Source organism: Pan troglodytes, chromosome 5 (assembly GCF_028858775.2).
Source record: "Pan troglodytes isolate AG18354 chromosome 5, NHGRI_mPanTro3-v2.0_pri, whole genome shotgun sequence".
Taxonomy (NCBI): Eukaryota; Metazoa; Chordata; class Mammalia; order Primates; family Hominidae; genus Pan; species Pan troglodytes.
Window position 1 is genome coordinate 173,641,321 of NC_072403.2, and position 17,114 is coordinate 173,658,434.

At 41.9% G+C, this 17,114-nt stretch overlaps 1 protein-coding gene and 1 long non-coding RNA gene across 7 annotated transcripts in view; one reads left to right on the top strand and one right to left on the bottom strand.

Annotated features, from left to right (window-relative positions):
• PRKN (parkin RBR E3 ubiquitin protein ligase) overlaps positions 1-17,114 on the bottom strand; it is a 1,411,643-nt gene that overhangs the window by 232,021 nt on the left and 1,162,508 nt on the right. For all 6 annotated transcript variants that reach the window (XM_054686972.2, XM_001153913.6, XM_054686973.2 and 3 more), the window contains one exon: positions 17,041-17,102. In XM_054686972.2, coding sequence (XP_054542947.1) covers positions 17,041-17,102 — 62 coding nt within the window. The remainder of the gene's footprint in view (positions 1-17,040; positions 17,103-17,114) is intronic.
• On the top strand, positions 58-14,674 carry LOC107975455 (uncharacterized). Its single transcript, XR_008548852.1, has 4 exons — positions 58-137; positions 553-679; positions 2,384-2,502; positions 8,397-14,674. It is a non-coding gene; the product is annotated as an uncharacterized LOC107975455 (long non-coding RNA).

The following is a 17,114-nucleotide window of genomic DNA, read 5'->3' on the forward strand; positions in this document are numbered from 1 at the left end:
GGAATACCCTCTGGAGGGCCAGGGTGTAGGCAGGAAGCAGAGAAGCTTATGTCAACCTCTATGACATAAGCAAGGAGCTTATGTCAACATCTATGCAAAAGATGGCACTGGCTTGAACCGGGAAGGTAGTGCTGGAGGTAGGATCAGTGTTTGAATTGTGGGTATAAATTAAAGGGAGAAACTGCAGAATTTTCAGTCAGGTTGGATGCCTGGTGTGAGAGGAAAAGAGGAGTCAACTGTGAGTGGAGTGTGGTTCCCCGTTTCCTGAGAAGACAGGAGGCGGGTAGGGGGTGGGGACAACTGTGGTAGAAGAAAGGGTATGTGTGTGTGCACGTGTGTGTGTGTGTGTGTGTGTAGGGAGTTGAGGCATGAAATAATTATTTCTATTGCGCTCATGTTCAGTTTGATAAGCTATTACACAGCGATGTCAAAATTTCCAGTATCTAATTGAATAAATAAGTGTAGTTTAGGAGAAAGGCATGGGTCCTAGATACAAATTTTGAAGTCATTAGCCTGAGCCTCTAATCCATTTTCTCATTCTTCTGTCCCCAGGAAAGAAAGAAAAAGATGACCTGGCCTCCTTGTAAACGTGTGAATGGCATACACATACAGCACCTTTACCAGAAAAGAGGTCTAAGAGTTCGGATGGCAAACAAACTAGCATCTCTGAATTTATGGGGTAAGGTTCTCTGGACAGTGTCATAAGCTGTGCAATTACCAGAGGATACAACGAAGATATTTCATCAAGTAATGAATGATGAGACAGTTTATGTAACTGACAGATTGCCTGTGAGTGATTACTGCATAGATTTCTCAGAGGCTTCATACATAACCCTTGCCCACAGCACAGCCCCAAATGCCCAGGAAGGACCTGGGGAGGCGCGCTGGCGACCTGAACGTCTCCAGGTCCTGCCTGAGTCTCAGGATTACCTGCATCCTTGAAATTATTCGTAAAGCTCGACACTAGGTTAGATCTATGACACTCTGACCATGTTATGAGGTCAGATGTGATTATCCAACCTCTGCAGGGAAGGTGAGAAAACACCAGCAAAGGAGAATGAGGAGCAGCAGCCTATGAGGCAGGTGAAAACTGAGGAGGACTCAGGTGTCCCGAAAGCCAAGGGAACACATCTCAAGGAGGCTGCCATGATGAGCTGTGGTTGCAGCTGGGTGTGTGGCTGCCATTGCAGTCTTGAAAAGTCATTTCAGTGGAGTCATGGAGCCAAAAGCCTTTGGAGTGGAGTCCAGAAAGACTCGGAGGAGAGAAATTCAAAGAAGTGAGAATAGACACTTTTTTAAAGGAGTTTGCCGGAAAAAGGGAGCAGAGATGGGGGTGGCCATTGGATAGGACTCTGGGGTTGTAAAGGATTTTCGAAAATGGAGAAATAACGATATGATACTATGCTGAAGGCAGGACTGAGACGAGAAGCGCAGATGGACAGTGTAAGCCAGAGAAAGAGCTCTGTCCTTGAGTAGGTTGGAGGGGAGGATCTAAAGGATGTGTGGAGGGTTGGCCTTCAGAGAGCAGGCAGCCATCCTTAGGAAGAGGAGGCCCGGCTGAGTGCTTAGGCCCAGGTGCAGACAGGCAGAGGGGGTACTGGGATTTGAGGAAGAAGAAACGTATGAGTGATGAAGGAAGGGGAGGGCGGAGGAAGTCGGTATCACTGCTGGGCGGCACCCAGGCCCTCCTGAGGTCAGAGATGATGAATTTAAAGGAAAACTCGTGAGCAGAGTCTTCTGTTTCTCTGCACCAACACTGAGCTGCAAAGGCAAAGTAGAAAGAATGGTGGATTTAAGTTTGGTTGGAGTTTTGCCGGAACTGTAAAAGGAAGCGGGACATCTCTCGATCACCTCCCGCTTATGACTGTGAATGATCTCACGGTGATCCTCCAAGCCCCTCTCCCTCAGCTCTGTTCACCTCCACCTATGACTGTGAATGATCTCACGGTGATCCTCCAAGCCCCTCTCCCTCAGCTCTGTTCACCTCCACCTATGACTGTGAATGATCTCACGGTGATCCTCCAAGCCCCTCTCCCTCAGCTCTGTTCACCTCCCGCATACCCGCATATGACTGAATGATCTCAGTTTCCCCCAAGCCCCTCTCCCTCAGCTCTGCACCACCAAACTGCTCAACCTACTTTTTTGTCTTGACCTGTCCAAATCCTTCCACATTGAAAAACAAAAAACAAAAAACAAAAAACTTTTTATTGTAAATATCACATAGAATAAGCTTAATACATTATAAAGTGACCAACTTTTTAAACACTACCCAGGCCAAGACACAGAACTTTACCAGGTCCGCCTGAAGCCCTCCATGTATCTATTCTCATCACAACACCTTCACCCCTTCCTAAAAGACACCATGGTTTTTTTTTTTTTTTAGACGGAGTCTCATTGTTACGCGGCTGGCGTACAGTGGCGCAATCTCGGCTCACTGCAACCTCCATCTCTTGGGTTCAAGCGATTCTCCTGCCTCAGCCTCCCGAGTAGCTGGGACTACAGGTGTGTACCACCACACCCAGCTAGTTTTTGTATTTTTAGTAGAGATGGGGTTTCACCATGTTGGCCAGGATGATCTCGATCTCCTGACCTTGTGATCTGCCTGCCTCAGCCTCCCAAAGTTGTAATCACTTTCTTGTTTTTCTTTATCACTCAAGGTTCATTTCTAAACACTACAGTTCATTTTGTCTGTTTTGAAGATGTGTTGTTTAGTCCATCACCCTCCATTGTCTTTTTTTCCTTGCAATTTATCTGTTGAAGAAAGCAGGACATGTGACCTACAGAGTTTCCCAGTCTTCATTTTGCTGATTGTATCCAATGTTGCAGTTTATAATGCACCTTGATAATTTTTTTCCTATAAATTGATAATTGGCCTATAGGCTTCATTTAATTCAGCTTCTTTCCTTCCTTCTTTCCTCTCTCCCTACCCCCTCTCTTTTCCTCCTTTTTTCCTTCCTCCTTCATTCTCTTCCCTTCCTCCTTTTTTGGTCCCTCCCTCTATCCCTCTGTCCTCCTTTCTCCTCTTCCTTCTTTCTGTCTCTCTGTAATACTACTTCATAGATGGTGTTTTGTACTTCTATCAGGAAGATCATAATGTCTTTCTCTCTTCTTGAAAGCTTAGCAGTCATTAATATTCAGTAACTAGATTAATTTACTGGGATTGAAAAATGATATTTTAATTCAAACATTCCTTCATTTATTAGTTAGAATACTTCTATTTTTTGGTTATCCAGTGGTATTGTTTGAATAGGAAAGGCAGGATAAAATATTTGAATCTTTTTTTTCAATGAACATTTATAAACTCATAAACTTAAACATATTATGTGTTAAGTGTGTTTTAGCTCAATGCAGTGATTTCCTTCTTGACGCACAACTATCTCATCTCTGGCCAATGGCAATCCTATCAAGATGAGTTTCCATAACATGATCCTGACACCATTCAATAGCTTCCTCGCTATCTGCTATGGAAAGTTACTCAGGTTCATCTTACACATTTCCTGCTCCAGGCCAGGAACTGCCTACTTTTAAAAGAAGCACTGCTTCTTAAAAATTTCAAGACCATAAATTGGGTGCTAGGCATGTTCAGTGGTCCTAAGTTAGTCATTGTTTCTAAGTCCTCTCAGTTCTTACTTTGAAGGACAGGTATCTCAGAACTACAAGGTTTTTACTTAACATTTTCTGTTTTACCTCTGTTGCTCCTTTCTTCCACACTGGTTCTCAAGAACACAGAAGATGACATAATTACAATATTCCATAATTGCTCATTTGCTTTTTCTCACATTACACAATTTCAGAATAACAATACCATCATTGTGCCTATGATTTCTGAAAACTTCAAATATGGTTTCATATGCTCTACTCATTCTCCCACAAAATTTTTAAAATAATTATACTGTATCCACACTGTTAACACATGTGGCCATTTCAAACTATGCTGTCTTTCTCTTAACCTTCATGTTATCTTACTTCTATACACACACACACACACACACACACACGCATGCAGGCACAACCATCAGTACTTATGTTGATGGTTGATGTTTTCCCAGTAATTTTGATTGCTTGAATCTTGTTCTCCAGTAAATTCCTCAGGAAGAGTTCCTGGGAAATACAGTCACTGAGTTCTTCCATAGTAACAGTTTATTTAGGGCTTTTATTCTTGATAATGAGTTTGGCTGCATAAAAAATCTTTATATTATACATAAAAAGAATATATGGAATTATAGTTTCTTACAGTATACATATAAGGAATATACAATCCTGATATACATACAGGGATTGTGTGTGTGTGTATATATGTATATATATATATACACACACACATACACACTTATATTTATACATACTTCCCCCTTGAGTATCTGAAATCTCTTACTTCATGTTCTTCTGGTATAAAATATTATGGATAAGCCTGAAAATAATGTTTTTTTCCTTTGTAAATTAATTGCCCTCTTTTGCCTAGATGCCCAAGGAATTTTTTTCCATTTCTTTAGAATCCAGGAATTTTGTTAGAGTATATCTTGGTGCTGGTCATTTTTGGATCAATTTTCACAAGCATACTGTGTCAGGAAAGTTGTACTGAATTTAGTTTTTAGGGTTCACTTTGTTCAGTTGCTTTGATGTTTTTCTTATGTCATTTCTAGTATACATATATTGGATCTTCTTTACCTCACTTCTAATTCCAACAGCTTATCTCAAATCCCTTTTTAATTTTCTTATTTGTGTTTTTTAGAATTTTCTTCACTTTTCATTTTCTATTTCTTTTAAGACAATGTCTATTATATGTATTTGTGTAATTTCCTAATAATTTCCTAATAACTTGGTTCACCTTGAAAAGGTTATTTTGGCTTTCCTTTGATTTGAGGCATTCTTCCATTGTCCATAAGGATGCTATTTTGTTCTACATTCACTGCATCATTTTAATAGCCCTGTACGGGACTGAACCTTGCTTCTTTTCTGTTAGAGTTTTACCTTGTTCCTTTGCTGTTGCTCAGTTTTACATGAAATTAGTTCTCCTGAAATTTTACAAAGAGGTAGGATTCAGAAAAGCTGTAGACTTTTCTCTTCTGGTGTTTTAGGCAGTGTTCAAAAATATGGGGGCTTCCTTTCTGCAATCTCACAACTCTGTTACCCCATTTTTAACTGGACTATCTCCTTCCTTTTTTTCTCTTCTATTTTGAGCAAATTTCTGCTCAGTGTGGGGCTTTGTCCTGAGGGGGGCCTTTGCCTGGGTAAATCTGGTGAGTGCATGAGACCTAAAGTGCTCCAAGCCCTTTAAACCTTATTACAGACTATTGCACTCATTTCTCTATCCTTTTGTGCATCCACATGCCCTGAGTTTGGCATAGTATCTTGTCAATAGTTTGTAGACAGTAAATAATTATGAATTAATAAAATCTAACTCCATTAAGTGACAATTAATTAAATAATTCTAATAAGATAATCAATAGCAATGGAAATTAATAACAGTAACTCAGGATTATTTTACCTACATAAATAATTTTTTAAAATAAGTTGCTCTTAAGTAATTGACTATTTTCTCATTTGACAACACATCACCTAGTCTATTTAATTTAGTTAGGTAATTTTATTACTATGACAATAGCTTTTATCTAGGAAGAAGTTAATGTATGGACAAAGTCCAATAACAATTTAGAAATTCTTGTTGACTGCATTCATAGTGGTCTCAAATATTGATGGAATTTTAAAAATTATGTCCCCCTTTCCATTCATTAGCTAGGGAATTTATTAAAAATTATTGTTATTTATTTTGTTTATGATAAACTCAAGAGCATTTGAGCATACAATTCCTTTTTCAAAGGAAGACAAATATTTTAACATATGCGCCTGGGAATTTCTGATGATTAAAAAGTACACACAATACCTGAAATATGCCTATTGAAAGTATTACTTTTCAAAATTAACATTGTGACATTTATAAGAAAAACACTGACCTGGAACAAAGAATGTGCTAGTATTTGTAGAAAGCTTAATATACTAAGGAAATAATTTAGTCATGTAATTACATATCATTAGCAAAGATCCTTACTTAGTTACCTTCGAGATATAATCCACAGTTTTCATAGATCCTTTTAACCATTTACTGGCACAAAGTTGAAAGCGCATTAATGGAGATTTGTGACAAACTAGCACTAATACAGAATACTGTATTTATCTCAGTATAAAATATGTGTGATAATGGTAAAGTAACTAATAAATCTACCCCAGTTGGTGGAAGGGAACAAACACTTCCCTTGATATTCTTGTATTGGTTCCAAGGGCTTTTTTTACTTATCAATATTGAATAGCATTTTATAAACAGACTAACTTGGAGGAATGTGATTAATTTATAATGTGAACTGGGTTTATATAGAGTCCACCCTCAACTGAGCTCAAAAGTGGAAAAATCACTCATGCATGTTTTGTCTATGGAACGCACAGTGAGCATCTGTGTGTGTGTAGATATGCTAATATTTACATGTCAAACTATACTGACAGTTTTAAGCTATTAAAAATAGTTTGCAAATTTCTAGATATGCTTTCATAAAGTGAATAATCCACAGACAACTAAAATAATTTTGAATTGATTGTACAATATTTGCAAAAATATTTGAAAATAAATGTAAATATTCACAAAGAATACTACTCTGAACCTAAGGAAAACAATAACTGTTTTTCTCCTGTATTTTATCAGATTATAGCAAAAAATACATTTCATTAGTATGCATTATGCAGGCAGAATCCTGACTCACTGCTATACTTTCTATTTTATTTCTTTGGGGAGTAAATTATTCAGTCTTTATGTGAATGCTCATGGATTCTCTTAAGAACAAAAAGTATTCATTTTAAAGCATAAAATTCATAGAAGTTTCAATAAACTCGTATTTTAAGAATTTAAATAATGGGTCATGTGAGAGTATAATGAAATAGATATTGTATTCTGTTAGTCTGCAGGCAGTTAGGAGACCTGTATTTGGGTAGAAAAGTGTTCTATAATGAAGGAACAGTTGCACGTTCAAGCCCCAGAAGGGCCAGTGAACTTCCCCTTTCTTGCTGGCTGTTAACTGCATGTTAAGTACATTAAAGGAACATGGGTAGTCACCTGAGAAGTGTGGCTATGGGGAAACCAAGCGTAAACATCCCCCACCACTGAAACACCATCCAAAAGGCCTCTCCTCTGTAGGAGAGGACAGGCTGCTTCACTCTGATGCTTAATTTGCATGCTTTCATAGAAAAAGAAGAAAAGAATCTAATTTTAAAAACTACAAGAAATGTGAAGTACAGGGATCCGAGGTAAAACTCAAGTCTGAGAAAAATGGCACATGTTCTGTCAAAGTGAGTCAATGCTTGCCAGCCATCCAGGAGCTATGTGGCCCCCTTTCAGGTCCTCCAAGCTAAGGAGGTTGATTTTGTGCTGTCATAGTGTTTCCCAGAGTATCCTTTTGGGGGCACTCAGGTACAGCTCTGGGGTCTCCTTTGCTTCCCCACACCACTCCATAAATTATAGCTTTTGTTACATCTCAGCCAAAAGCAGTTTGGGGACTCCCTCCCTGGGCTTCTCCCTCAATCCCTCCTAGAGCAGAGGGGTCCTGATCAGGCTTCTGTTCACTGAGCTACTGCAGTGAACCAAACCACGGCACCGACACTTTGCTGCTCGGTTAATTCTCTGTCCACTCTGTGAAGTGATGGATGTGGCCTGGGAGCCACAAAGAAGTGCCATCTTTTGCTGACATCCACACAGGCAGAGAACCCACAGTGCTGCATTAGAACTAAGGCTGAAACTTTCAAGACCACGCTTTCCACAATACCCAGCTGCCTCTTTCTCTTATTCCCTTCTATTAAAAAAAATTCAGTCAGGTATAGTGACTCATGCCTGTAATCCAAGCACTTTGGGAGGCTGACGTGGGAGGATCGTTCGAGACCAGGAGTTTGAGGCCAGGCTAGGCAACACAGCAAGACCCCATTTCTACAAAAAATTAAAAAAAAATTACCTGGGCATGGTGACATGTACCTGTAGTCCCAGCTACTCAGGAGGCTGAGGTGAGAGGATCATTTGAGCCTAGAAGTTCAAGGCTTCAGTGAGCTGTGATCACACCACTGCACTCTAGCTTGGGCAACAGAATGAGACTTTCTCAAAAAAAAAAAAAAGAAAATTCAGCTCACTATTCCTCTGTCATCTTTTAGAAACTAATGAAAAATAGTTTATTATAGAACTTCCTCTTTGGATTAAAAAAACTATAATAACATCAGAGAGGAACATCAGCTTATGATTTAGCCATTTCTCATTGCTATGCAGATAATGTCCCATTTTCTATACGCATTAGAAATTTTTTTCAAAAAAGAAGCACTCCTTAGATTGTCAGTAATCTTCATCTTCCTTTTTTTTTCATTTGCAGGTAGTTAGCCTGAGAGCATCTGTGACAGCCTAAGTGGTGGCCCCCATGACCCTGCTGTTTTTCTTCTCTATTCTGTTGCTAATAATGTTTTCTTCATCCCTGAACATCTGTCAGCTACTGATGAAGTGAATTGGCTAGAGAAAGGGCTGGACCTTGTTAATTGCATAGAAAAAACTATCAAGATGGCTGAAATCAAATGCAAAGAGGCAACATCAAACAAAACCTAAAAAAAAAAAAAAAAAAAAAACCAGTAAACAAAAAAAACAAGCAACAGATCATATCCGGAAGCACAGTTTAAGAAGTTTTTGGTTTTTTTTTTTCCAGATATTTCAGGTGACCCAATGCCAAAAAGCATCTCATCTTCTAGTAGTTGTGGAATCTTCTGGAAAAGAGATCCAAATCAACTGGCTTCCTTGTCCCCTCACCATGTGTGACACGGAGCAGCACCCACTTCCAGTGTAGCTCCCCTTCCAGGGGAGGGCTACAAAGGCTGTTTTCCTCACAAGAGTTCCTACAGCTGATGTGACTTCAGAGACTCCTGTAGACTATGGAAACAGGGTGGTGAAGCGTCTCCTGATGGAGCGCACTGCAGAAAGCAGGGTTGTCTGTGGCTGTAAATTATTTCACTCTTTGCTCTCGTCCCAGAGAAACAGCGTTAGGGTAGCACCTAAATCTGCAAATCCAAGAGCCTTGCCCCTCAGATAAATGAGCGTTGCCTCTGCCTTCCTTGAAAGGAGCTGGGGCACAGGTCACTGCCACTATCCTCCTTCCTGGCTCCCTAGGCTTTTTCTTTCCCTGAATTCAGTATTTTCACCTCTCTTCTTTCTGCTTATTCTCTAGAAGCTCTTTGTCCAGTCCTGAAGCAACTGCGATGGTTTCTAGGTGATTCTGAGGGAAGGGTGACATGTCATTTTCTGGAAGTTTTGTGTAAGGCTACGAGTGGGGCAGTGAAATGGGTTAGCTCCACTGAGCATTTAATGATCTAATTAGAACTTGGATGAACCAAAATATTTTTTAAAATCATGTGGATTGTATTAGATGGCTTCATATTTATAACTATCTGAAATGGACAAGCCTCTAACACTGAGGAAGCCTTTCGGGGTGAAAGCCGAGAAGCTGCCTTAATGCCAAGGCACACCTGAGCACAGGTAACAACAGCCAGGTGCTCTGGATGTCCACCTACGTCCCTCCAAAGATCATCACAATGCATCCCTCATGCCCCACATCATTGCTTCAGAGGCTCAAGCTGCCTGTCATTCTTATCACCCAAACTGTCAGTCCCATATGGGTCCATACATTTCCTAATATCAGCCAATTTCCATGCTTCCCTCTCTCCTAAGCCTTTTTTCTGTGTCCCCTGAAATTCCTGTTCATGATAAACTAACTTCCCTGTATAATCAGCCTTTTGAAAGGTTTCCCTGTCCACACTGACTTAACTGAAACTGATCCATCTCCCTTGCAACCTTTTCAAGTGAAGGCTGCTTTTCATTTCATATTCACATCTTTCAAGGCCAGAGGTGAAGATGGTTGTCCCTTGGCTCCTTAACGACGCCCCCAAATGCTTGGGTTCCTCTCCCTTGTAAAACCCACCACTCCTTTGAGACCCATGCTTCACCCTCACCTCCTCACTGCTGCCCCCTGATCTCCTGGACGCAGCCCCTAATTCTTGAAGACTGTAGCTTCAGGCTGTTCTCACCTTTTCTCTGATTCTTGTCATCATTCTGGGGACTTGAACTCCTGTATGAATAAGCCACCATCAATCTATTCTTTCTGTTTTACCTTCTCATCCTGCTGACCTTTTTCTCATCCTTCTATTCGCACGGTCCATCCCCAGGCTCTGTCATCCTGAGAAACTGTACCACCTCTGAAATCCCAATTCCAAATATGTCTCTTTCTGATGATCACCTCTTATCTTTCCAAATCTCTTGCTAAAGTATGAACATTGCTTAAATTCTTCAACTTCATCAAGACGTCTAATTAATTGGCCCCATATTTCCTCTCCAGCCATGGGCCTCTCCAGGCCCACCTTCCTTCCTGGTCTGACAGCTTCTGTCATCTACCACCAGAAGCATTGCCTGGAAAACACAGATTTCCATGGTCTTCTTTATCTGATGGCAAAATTCCAGGCCTGGAAAACATCACCTCCGCCTTCCCTGGGCGTGTAGCCCTGCAGCTGAACACAATGGCATGATGGCTTTCTCTTAAATAATGGACCACAAACTTCAAATGGGCACTTACAACTTCCTCAAGATTGTATTGTGTTTCTCTAGTGACATGTTCTCTCTACTTTCTTCCCCTCAACCCGCCGAAAAAAGGGGTGAAATAAAAAAGATGAAATGAGGATAGTTACAAAAGCATAGGAGATAGAAGTTTTTACACAGCAAGGGTAAGAAATATTTTTATAAACATTGGTAATAGTTATGATAATTAGTAGAATTAGGATAATAGTGAAGTAGTTATAGAAGAAAATGAATTTATTACTTTTATTTGGAGTTGCACCAATTTTTTGGTTCCTAAGACCAATGTAGGTAGGACCTGCCTCTCTCCAGCCATCCATACTTTATATTTCACTGAGGAGAGAGGAATCATGGCTGATGTCCTGATGTGCTCAACAGATGTTTCCTAAGCACACTCTAAGTGTCAAGTACTCTTCTATGTGGAAGACGCAGCAGTGAAAAATGACATCTGCCTTCGTGGAGCCATCATACTGCATCTCTCCTCTTCACATCCCTGCAACTATGAACACACCTGCACCTGCACTCACCCTCTCCAACCCCTCTCACAACACAAAAAGTGGCCTTCCTCCTGTTAGGGGCCGATTCCTCCCTCTCTGCTGGATCTGAGCCCTTCTTGCCTTCCAAAGTACTTCCCTTCTTCAGTTCTCGGATCTCTCTCTCAAATTACCAGGTAATTCATCTCTATGGAATCCTTCCTGTGAGTGTAAAACAAGTTGTGGCCCTTCAATCTTTAAAGAACTGTCTTGTGGTTGTTGCATTTCTCTTTCTCTTCATAGCAAACCCTCTAGAAGGAATTATCCTCCCCTTCTGTTCACTCTTCATCCCATAAAACTCTGGCTCCTGTCCTTACGCATCCCCCAAAACTGCTCATTATGGTCATTCGTGACTTTTGCCACAGGCGAAGGACGCTCCCTGACCTCATCTTCTGCAAACTCTCAGTAGCATTCAACATAAATCACCGTTCCTCCTCTGGAAGGCCCGCCTTCTCAGCTTCCCCAACACCATAAATCAGCATTCCTCCTCTGGAAGCCCCGCCTTCTCGGCTTCCCCAACACCATAAATCAGCATTTCTCCTCTGGAAGCCCCGCCTTCTCGGCTTCCTCAACACCATAAATCGCCATTCTCCTCTGGAGGACCCGCCTTCTTGGCTTCCTCAACACCACAAATTGCCATTCCTCCTCCGGAAGGCCTGCCTTCTTGCCTTCTCAGCTTCCTCAACACCATATGGCCCTGGATTGTCTTCTACTTTCCTTGAGGTTCCTTCCTGGTCTCCTTTGTTGGTTGCTGCTCTTTACCCAATTTCCAAACACTGGTGTTCCTTACGGTTCATCCAATCACGGTCTCTTCTTTCTTGGCTTCTTCTGAGAATCCCCATGGGTTTAAAATTTCCTCTACATGCTGGTATTTCCAAAGTTATCTCTCCATCTCGGACCTTAGGTCTCACTGTCCTCCAAGCTCTCACTCACACATCCAAGTCCCGACTTATCTCCTTCTCCATGCTTCAGGCATAGCAAATGTGTTCAGAATTGAAGCTCAGATCCCATGCCTCTGAAACAGGCGTGTCCCCGAGGACACTACTTCGCCTGCAGCACCCTCAAATGTTTTTGTGTCTGCAATCCCAGTACCACAAAGCATTGCTCTACAGTGTTGTAAGTAAAACATTTTCCCTTTCTCCTTCTAAAGCCCTCCAACTTTCCATTTCAACCCATCAGCCTACACCATGCACTATTTCCCCTTCTGCTGTCAGCTACTGACATCCATTTCTCTCTCTCTCTCTCATTTCTCAAATCTTCAGTTTACAATTCTGGAAGATCTCAGCGTGCACAGGGGTGGTACTCCCAACTCTCCGACTTCCCAATTCCATGACCTCAACTTCTCTCATCACCTTGTCCTCCATCTGAAATCAGACACACAGCCTCCCTAGGCCTCCTCCGACCTCGTCGGTGCTGACCATGCAGCTCCTCCACAAGCTCGATGTGAAGTCTCTCATTCTTTGGCCAATGCCTGTTTGTCCAGTTCAACCCTTCTAGTACTCAAATCCCAAAAATTCTTTGAGCCACTGGCATCTGTAACCAACTTTCCCTGTCCTCTCTCTCATCTGGGTTCTCTGCTTGCCCAGCTGAAATTTCACGGTCGGTCATAATCACTCCCTTAGATTCACCCTCAGCTTACACTGTTGTTGTAACACCGTAAGATGAGATCCACCCTCAGCTTCTTAGCCTCCCTCTTGTTTTTGTTACATTTTGACCGCAAAACTTCAATGCCAGTGCCTTTTCTGCATCTGTGCCTACACAGATGAGTGTGTCAGAAAAACACCCAGTGGATTGACCTCACTCCAAATTCAACCATTTCCCAAGTTTATTCCCTCCTCACCCTCCTAAATGACAATTTCATTATCCTCTCCTGACATGGTTTGGCTGTGTCCCCACCCAAATTCTCATCTTGAATTGTAATCCCCATAATGCCCACATGTCAAGGGCGGGACCAAGGGTGGAAGTGATTGGATCATGGGGATGATTCCCCCCATGGTGTTCTCGTGATGGTGAATGAGTCCTCACGAGATCTGATGGTTGTATAATTGGCTGGCATTTCCCCTGCTTGCACTTTTCCCTCCTGCTGCCTTTTGAAGAAGGTACCTTGCTTCCCCTTTGCCTTCCGTCATGATTGTAAGTTTCCTGAGGCCTCCCCAGTCATGTGGAACTGTGAGTCAATTAAACCTCTTTCCTTTATAAGTTACCCAGTCTCAGGCATTTACTTATAGCAATGTGAGACCAGACTAATACATCTCCTTTCCCTCTAAAACTCTTCCCCCATCTGTACTCTCAGCTGATGACCTAGCTTCCTGTTACACCAAGAAAAGAGAAACAACCAGCAGAGACCCTATGGAAGGTTTACCATCAAATCCAATGCTCATACGTCTGTGCCTGCATATTCTGTCTCCCCCACTGTTACCAGGCGGAACTGGCGACTCTCTTGTCCAAGCCCATGCCTACATCCAAGGACACTGCTCCTGAATTATCCCTTCCCCCTTCTGCATCATCAGTCTCCCAATTCCTCTACTGAATCATTACCATCAGTACATAGACATGCTGCAATTTTTCCCATTAAGAAGGTCATTTTCTTATCTCCATCCCTCAGCTACCTCATTTCTTTGCTTTCCTCTTCAGCTAAGTTCCCAGTTGCCAAAATTAAAATGTATGTATTTGCAGTCTCCCACTCTTTGGTTCACCTCTCACATGAATCCATTCGAGGCAGGCTTTCCCCTCACTGTCCATGGTCAAGGTTACCAAGGACCTCCACATTGTGGAGTCCAGTGCTCATTTCTCATCCTTGTCCTTCTTGCTGAGCATAGGACACAGATCATGATTCCTCCTCCTAAAGATGCCTTCTTCCTTTGGCTCCCAGGTCATGATACCTGCCTGGATTTTTTCCCACCTTATTATCATTATTATTTTTCGAGACAGAGTCTCACTCTGTCACCCAGGCTGGAGTGCATTGGCACGATATTGGCTCACTGCAACCTCCGCCTCCCAGGCTCAAGCAATTCTCCTCCCTCAGCCTCCTGAGTAGCTGAGATTACAGGCGCCCACCACCACACCCAGCTAACTTGTGTATTTTTAGTAGAGACACGGTTTCGCCATGTTGGTCAGGCTGGTCTCAGACTCCTGACCTCAGGTGATGCATTCGCCTTAGCCTCCCAAAGATCTGGGATTACAGGTGTGAGCCACCACGCCTGGCCTCCTCCCACTTTATTATTGCAACCCTATCTTATGCAATGTGGCTCCTTCCTCTTTGTTTTGCTCAGTCCTCCTCCCCTCCCCTCCACCAGTCACACTTGTTTCTGGACTATTATGAATGTTAAAGCCAGGCACATGATCACATTGGAGCCTCTGTTGTTGCTTCATCCGCTCTGTGGAAATCTCCTTTCCCAGATGTCACCATGAGGCTTCTCTGGATACCTTTCAGTCTTTATTCACCTGTCACCTGCTCAGTGAAACTTTCCCTGACCACCTTATATAAAATTTCACCTCTTCCTCCAGTATTCACTGTCCTTGTTTTGTGTGTGTGTGTGTGTGTGTGTGTGTGTGTGTGTGACAGAGGCTCGCTCTGTAACAAAGACTAGACTGCAGTGGCACAATCTTGGCTCACTGCAACCTCCACCTCCTGGGTTCAAATGCTTCCCATGCCTCAGCCTCCAGAGCAGCTGGGATTACAGGCGTGCACCACCATGCCTGGCTAATATTTTGTATTTTTAGTAGAGATGTGGTTTCACTATTTCACTATGTTGGCCAGGCTGGTCTCAAACTTCTGGCCTTAAATGATCTGCCTGCCTTGGCCTCCCAAAGTGTTATCATTACAGGTGTGAGCCACCACACCTGAGCGCTGTCCTTTTTCATTTCCTTTTTCTCCATAGCAATGATAGCCATCTAACATAATATACACTAAATGTGTTTATGTGTATATAATATGGTTTTCTCTAAGTAGAATATGGAGATTTTTCACTCCTCTATCCCTATAACCTAGGACGGTATATAGCACATAGTAGGTACTCAGTAAGTATCAGCTGAAAGAAAGAAGGAAGTGTGTGTATGTCTGCATGTGTGTGTGTGTGTGTGTTTGTGCGTGTGTCTGTGTTTTAGGAAATAGAGATCAATATTGCTCTGATGCACTATATTACCAAAACTAATCGTAGTGATATTAATTTTGATTATGGCTCAATTAAATTTCTAGGAGAATGCAAAGTGACCTGACCTTTACAAAGCAGATCTGAGGAGATGATTACTGTTGGCTTCTTTCCTTACTAATTACCCATGGACTCTAAAACAAAAATGGAAACACTGCAAATATTGGTACAAGTTTGAAGAGAAGACTCCATTATCTGAGCAGAATTGTCAGGGTAACAACCAGTGATTCTTGCTTTAAGAAGTCTTTAGGCTTTCACTGGAAAATGGCTGTGAGATGCAGGTGTCTTCACAAGGAGTTATGTTTGGGAGAGTCAGTTGTCAACTTTTACCTGCAATACGGGATAACTGATTTCACTTGTATTTGAATATACATTTATGCCTGCTATTCTGGAAACTCACAATATAGAAAAATGAAGGGGATGTACTGTAATTCTCTAACTCCAGGATGTGGCAGTGATTCCAGTTTCTTATCCTCTCCTTACTAATCCTTTTGTTTTTATTCTCATATTGGAAATGGGCAGTTTTACTTTGCCACATACATACACCAAACAAAAACACACAAACCAAAAACTCATTGATGAAAGTGAGCTGCCACATGTCCATTTGCATATTTCCTGGTCAAAGTTGGCAGAGACAATCTTTAGGAGTAAAAACAAATAACACTGGGCTGGGCGTGATGGCTCACGCCTGTAATCCCAGCACTTTGGGAGGCAGAGGCAGGCGGATCATGACGTCAGGAAATCGAAAGCATCCTGGCTAACACAGTGAAACTCCGTCTCTACCAAAAATATAAAAAATTAGCTGGGTGTGGTGGCGGGCGCCTGTAGTCCCAGCTGCTCAGGAGGCTGAGGCAGGAGAATGGTGTGAACCTGGGAGGCGGAGCTTGCAGTGAGCTGAGATCATGCAACTGCACTCCAGCCTGGGCGACAGAGCAAGACTCTGTCTCAAAAAATAAATAAAATAAAATAAATAACACTGGAAGTTAGGTCAATCAGCCTTTTGCCAACTCTTTAGTGTATTTTAAGGATAACTTGACACCTAGATTTAACATACTAATACAGAGTTTGTAGTTCCATATAGGGATCAAGAAACGTATTTTTAAGCATTCCATACTATGTATGTGTGTACATATATATAATATTTAGCACCCTGAATTATTTACTTAGCATATCTATTTAAATTATGACATGCCTCACTGAGCACAACACAGCATTTAAATAATCCACTTCAAATGGTCACCCTTTGTATAGACGTCACATGTTCATACCCGTGTACAAAAGGCTGCCATGAAATACAGATAACAAACACCCGATACAAAAACCTGGTAAAAAAAAAAAAAAAAAAAAAAAAAAAAAAAAAAAAAGCTCACACATCCACCCACAGACAGCAACTTAGGAATGTCTAAGACCATCGATCCCTCAGGCATAATTCATCTCTGCATTTATTTGTTTGCTCATCTGCCACTATGCAGTGCTTGCTTCCTGCTTGAGTCTTGAGATGAAATGCACTGGCAGATAGCAGATGTAGCAATTAATAACCTGTCAGGTCTGATGGATAGAAGAGGAAAAAAGTGTCCTCACACATATCTCCAGCATGGTTTTCTTCCCCATTTCAGGGCGCCCAGGGTCAGAGACATACTCGGCCTCCCTGGGGAGCCCAAACTGTCTCATTAGCATCTATCTTTCATGACAGTCTGATGCAGCCTTTGAGATGCTCACTCACCTGCTCTTCTCCCAGAATCCTGAAGTGATGGAGCTCTTTAATCAAGGAGTTGGGACAGCCAGCTGTTGGAAAGA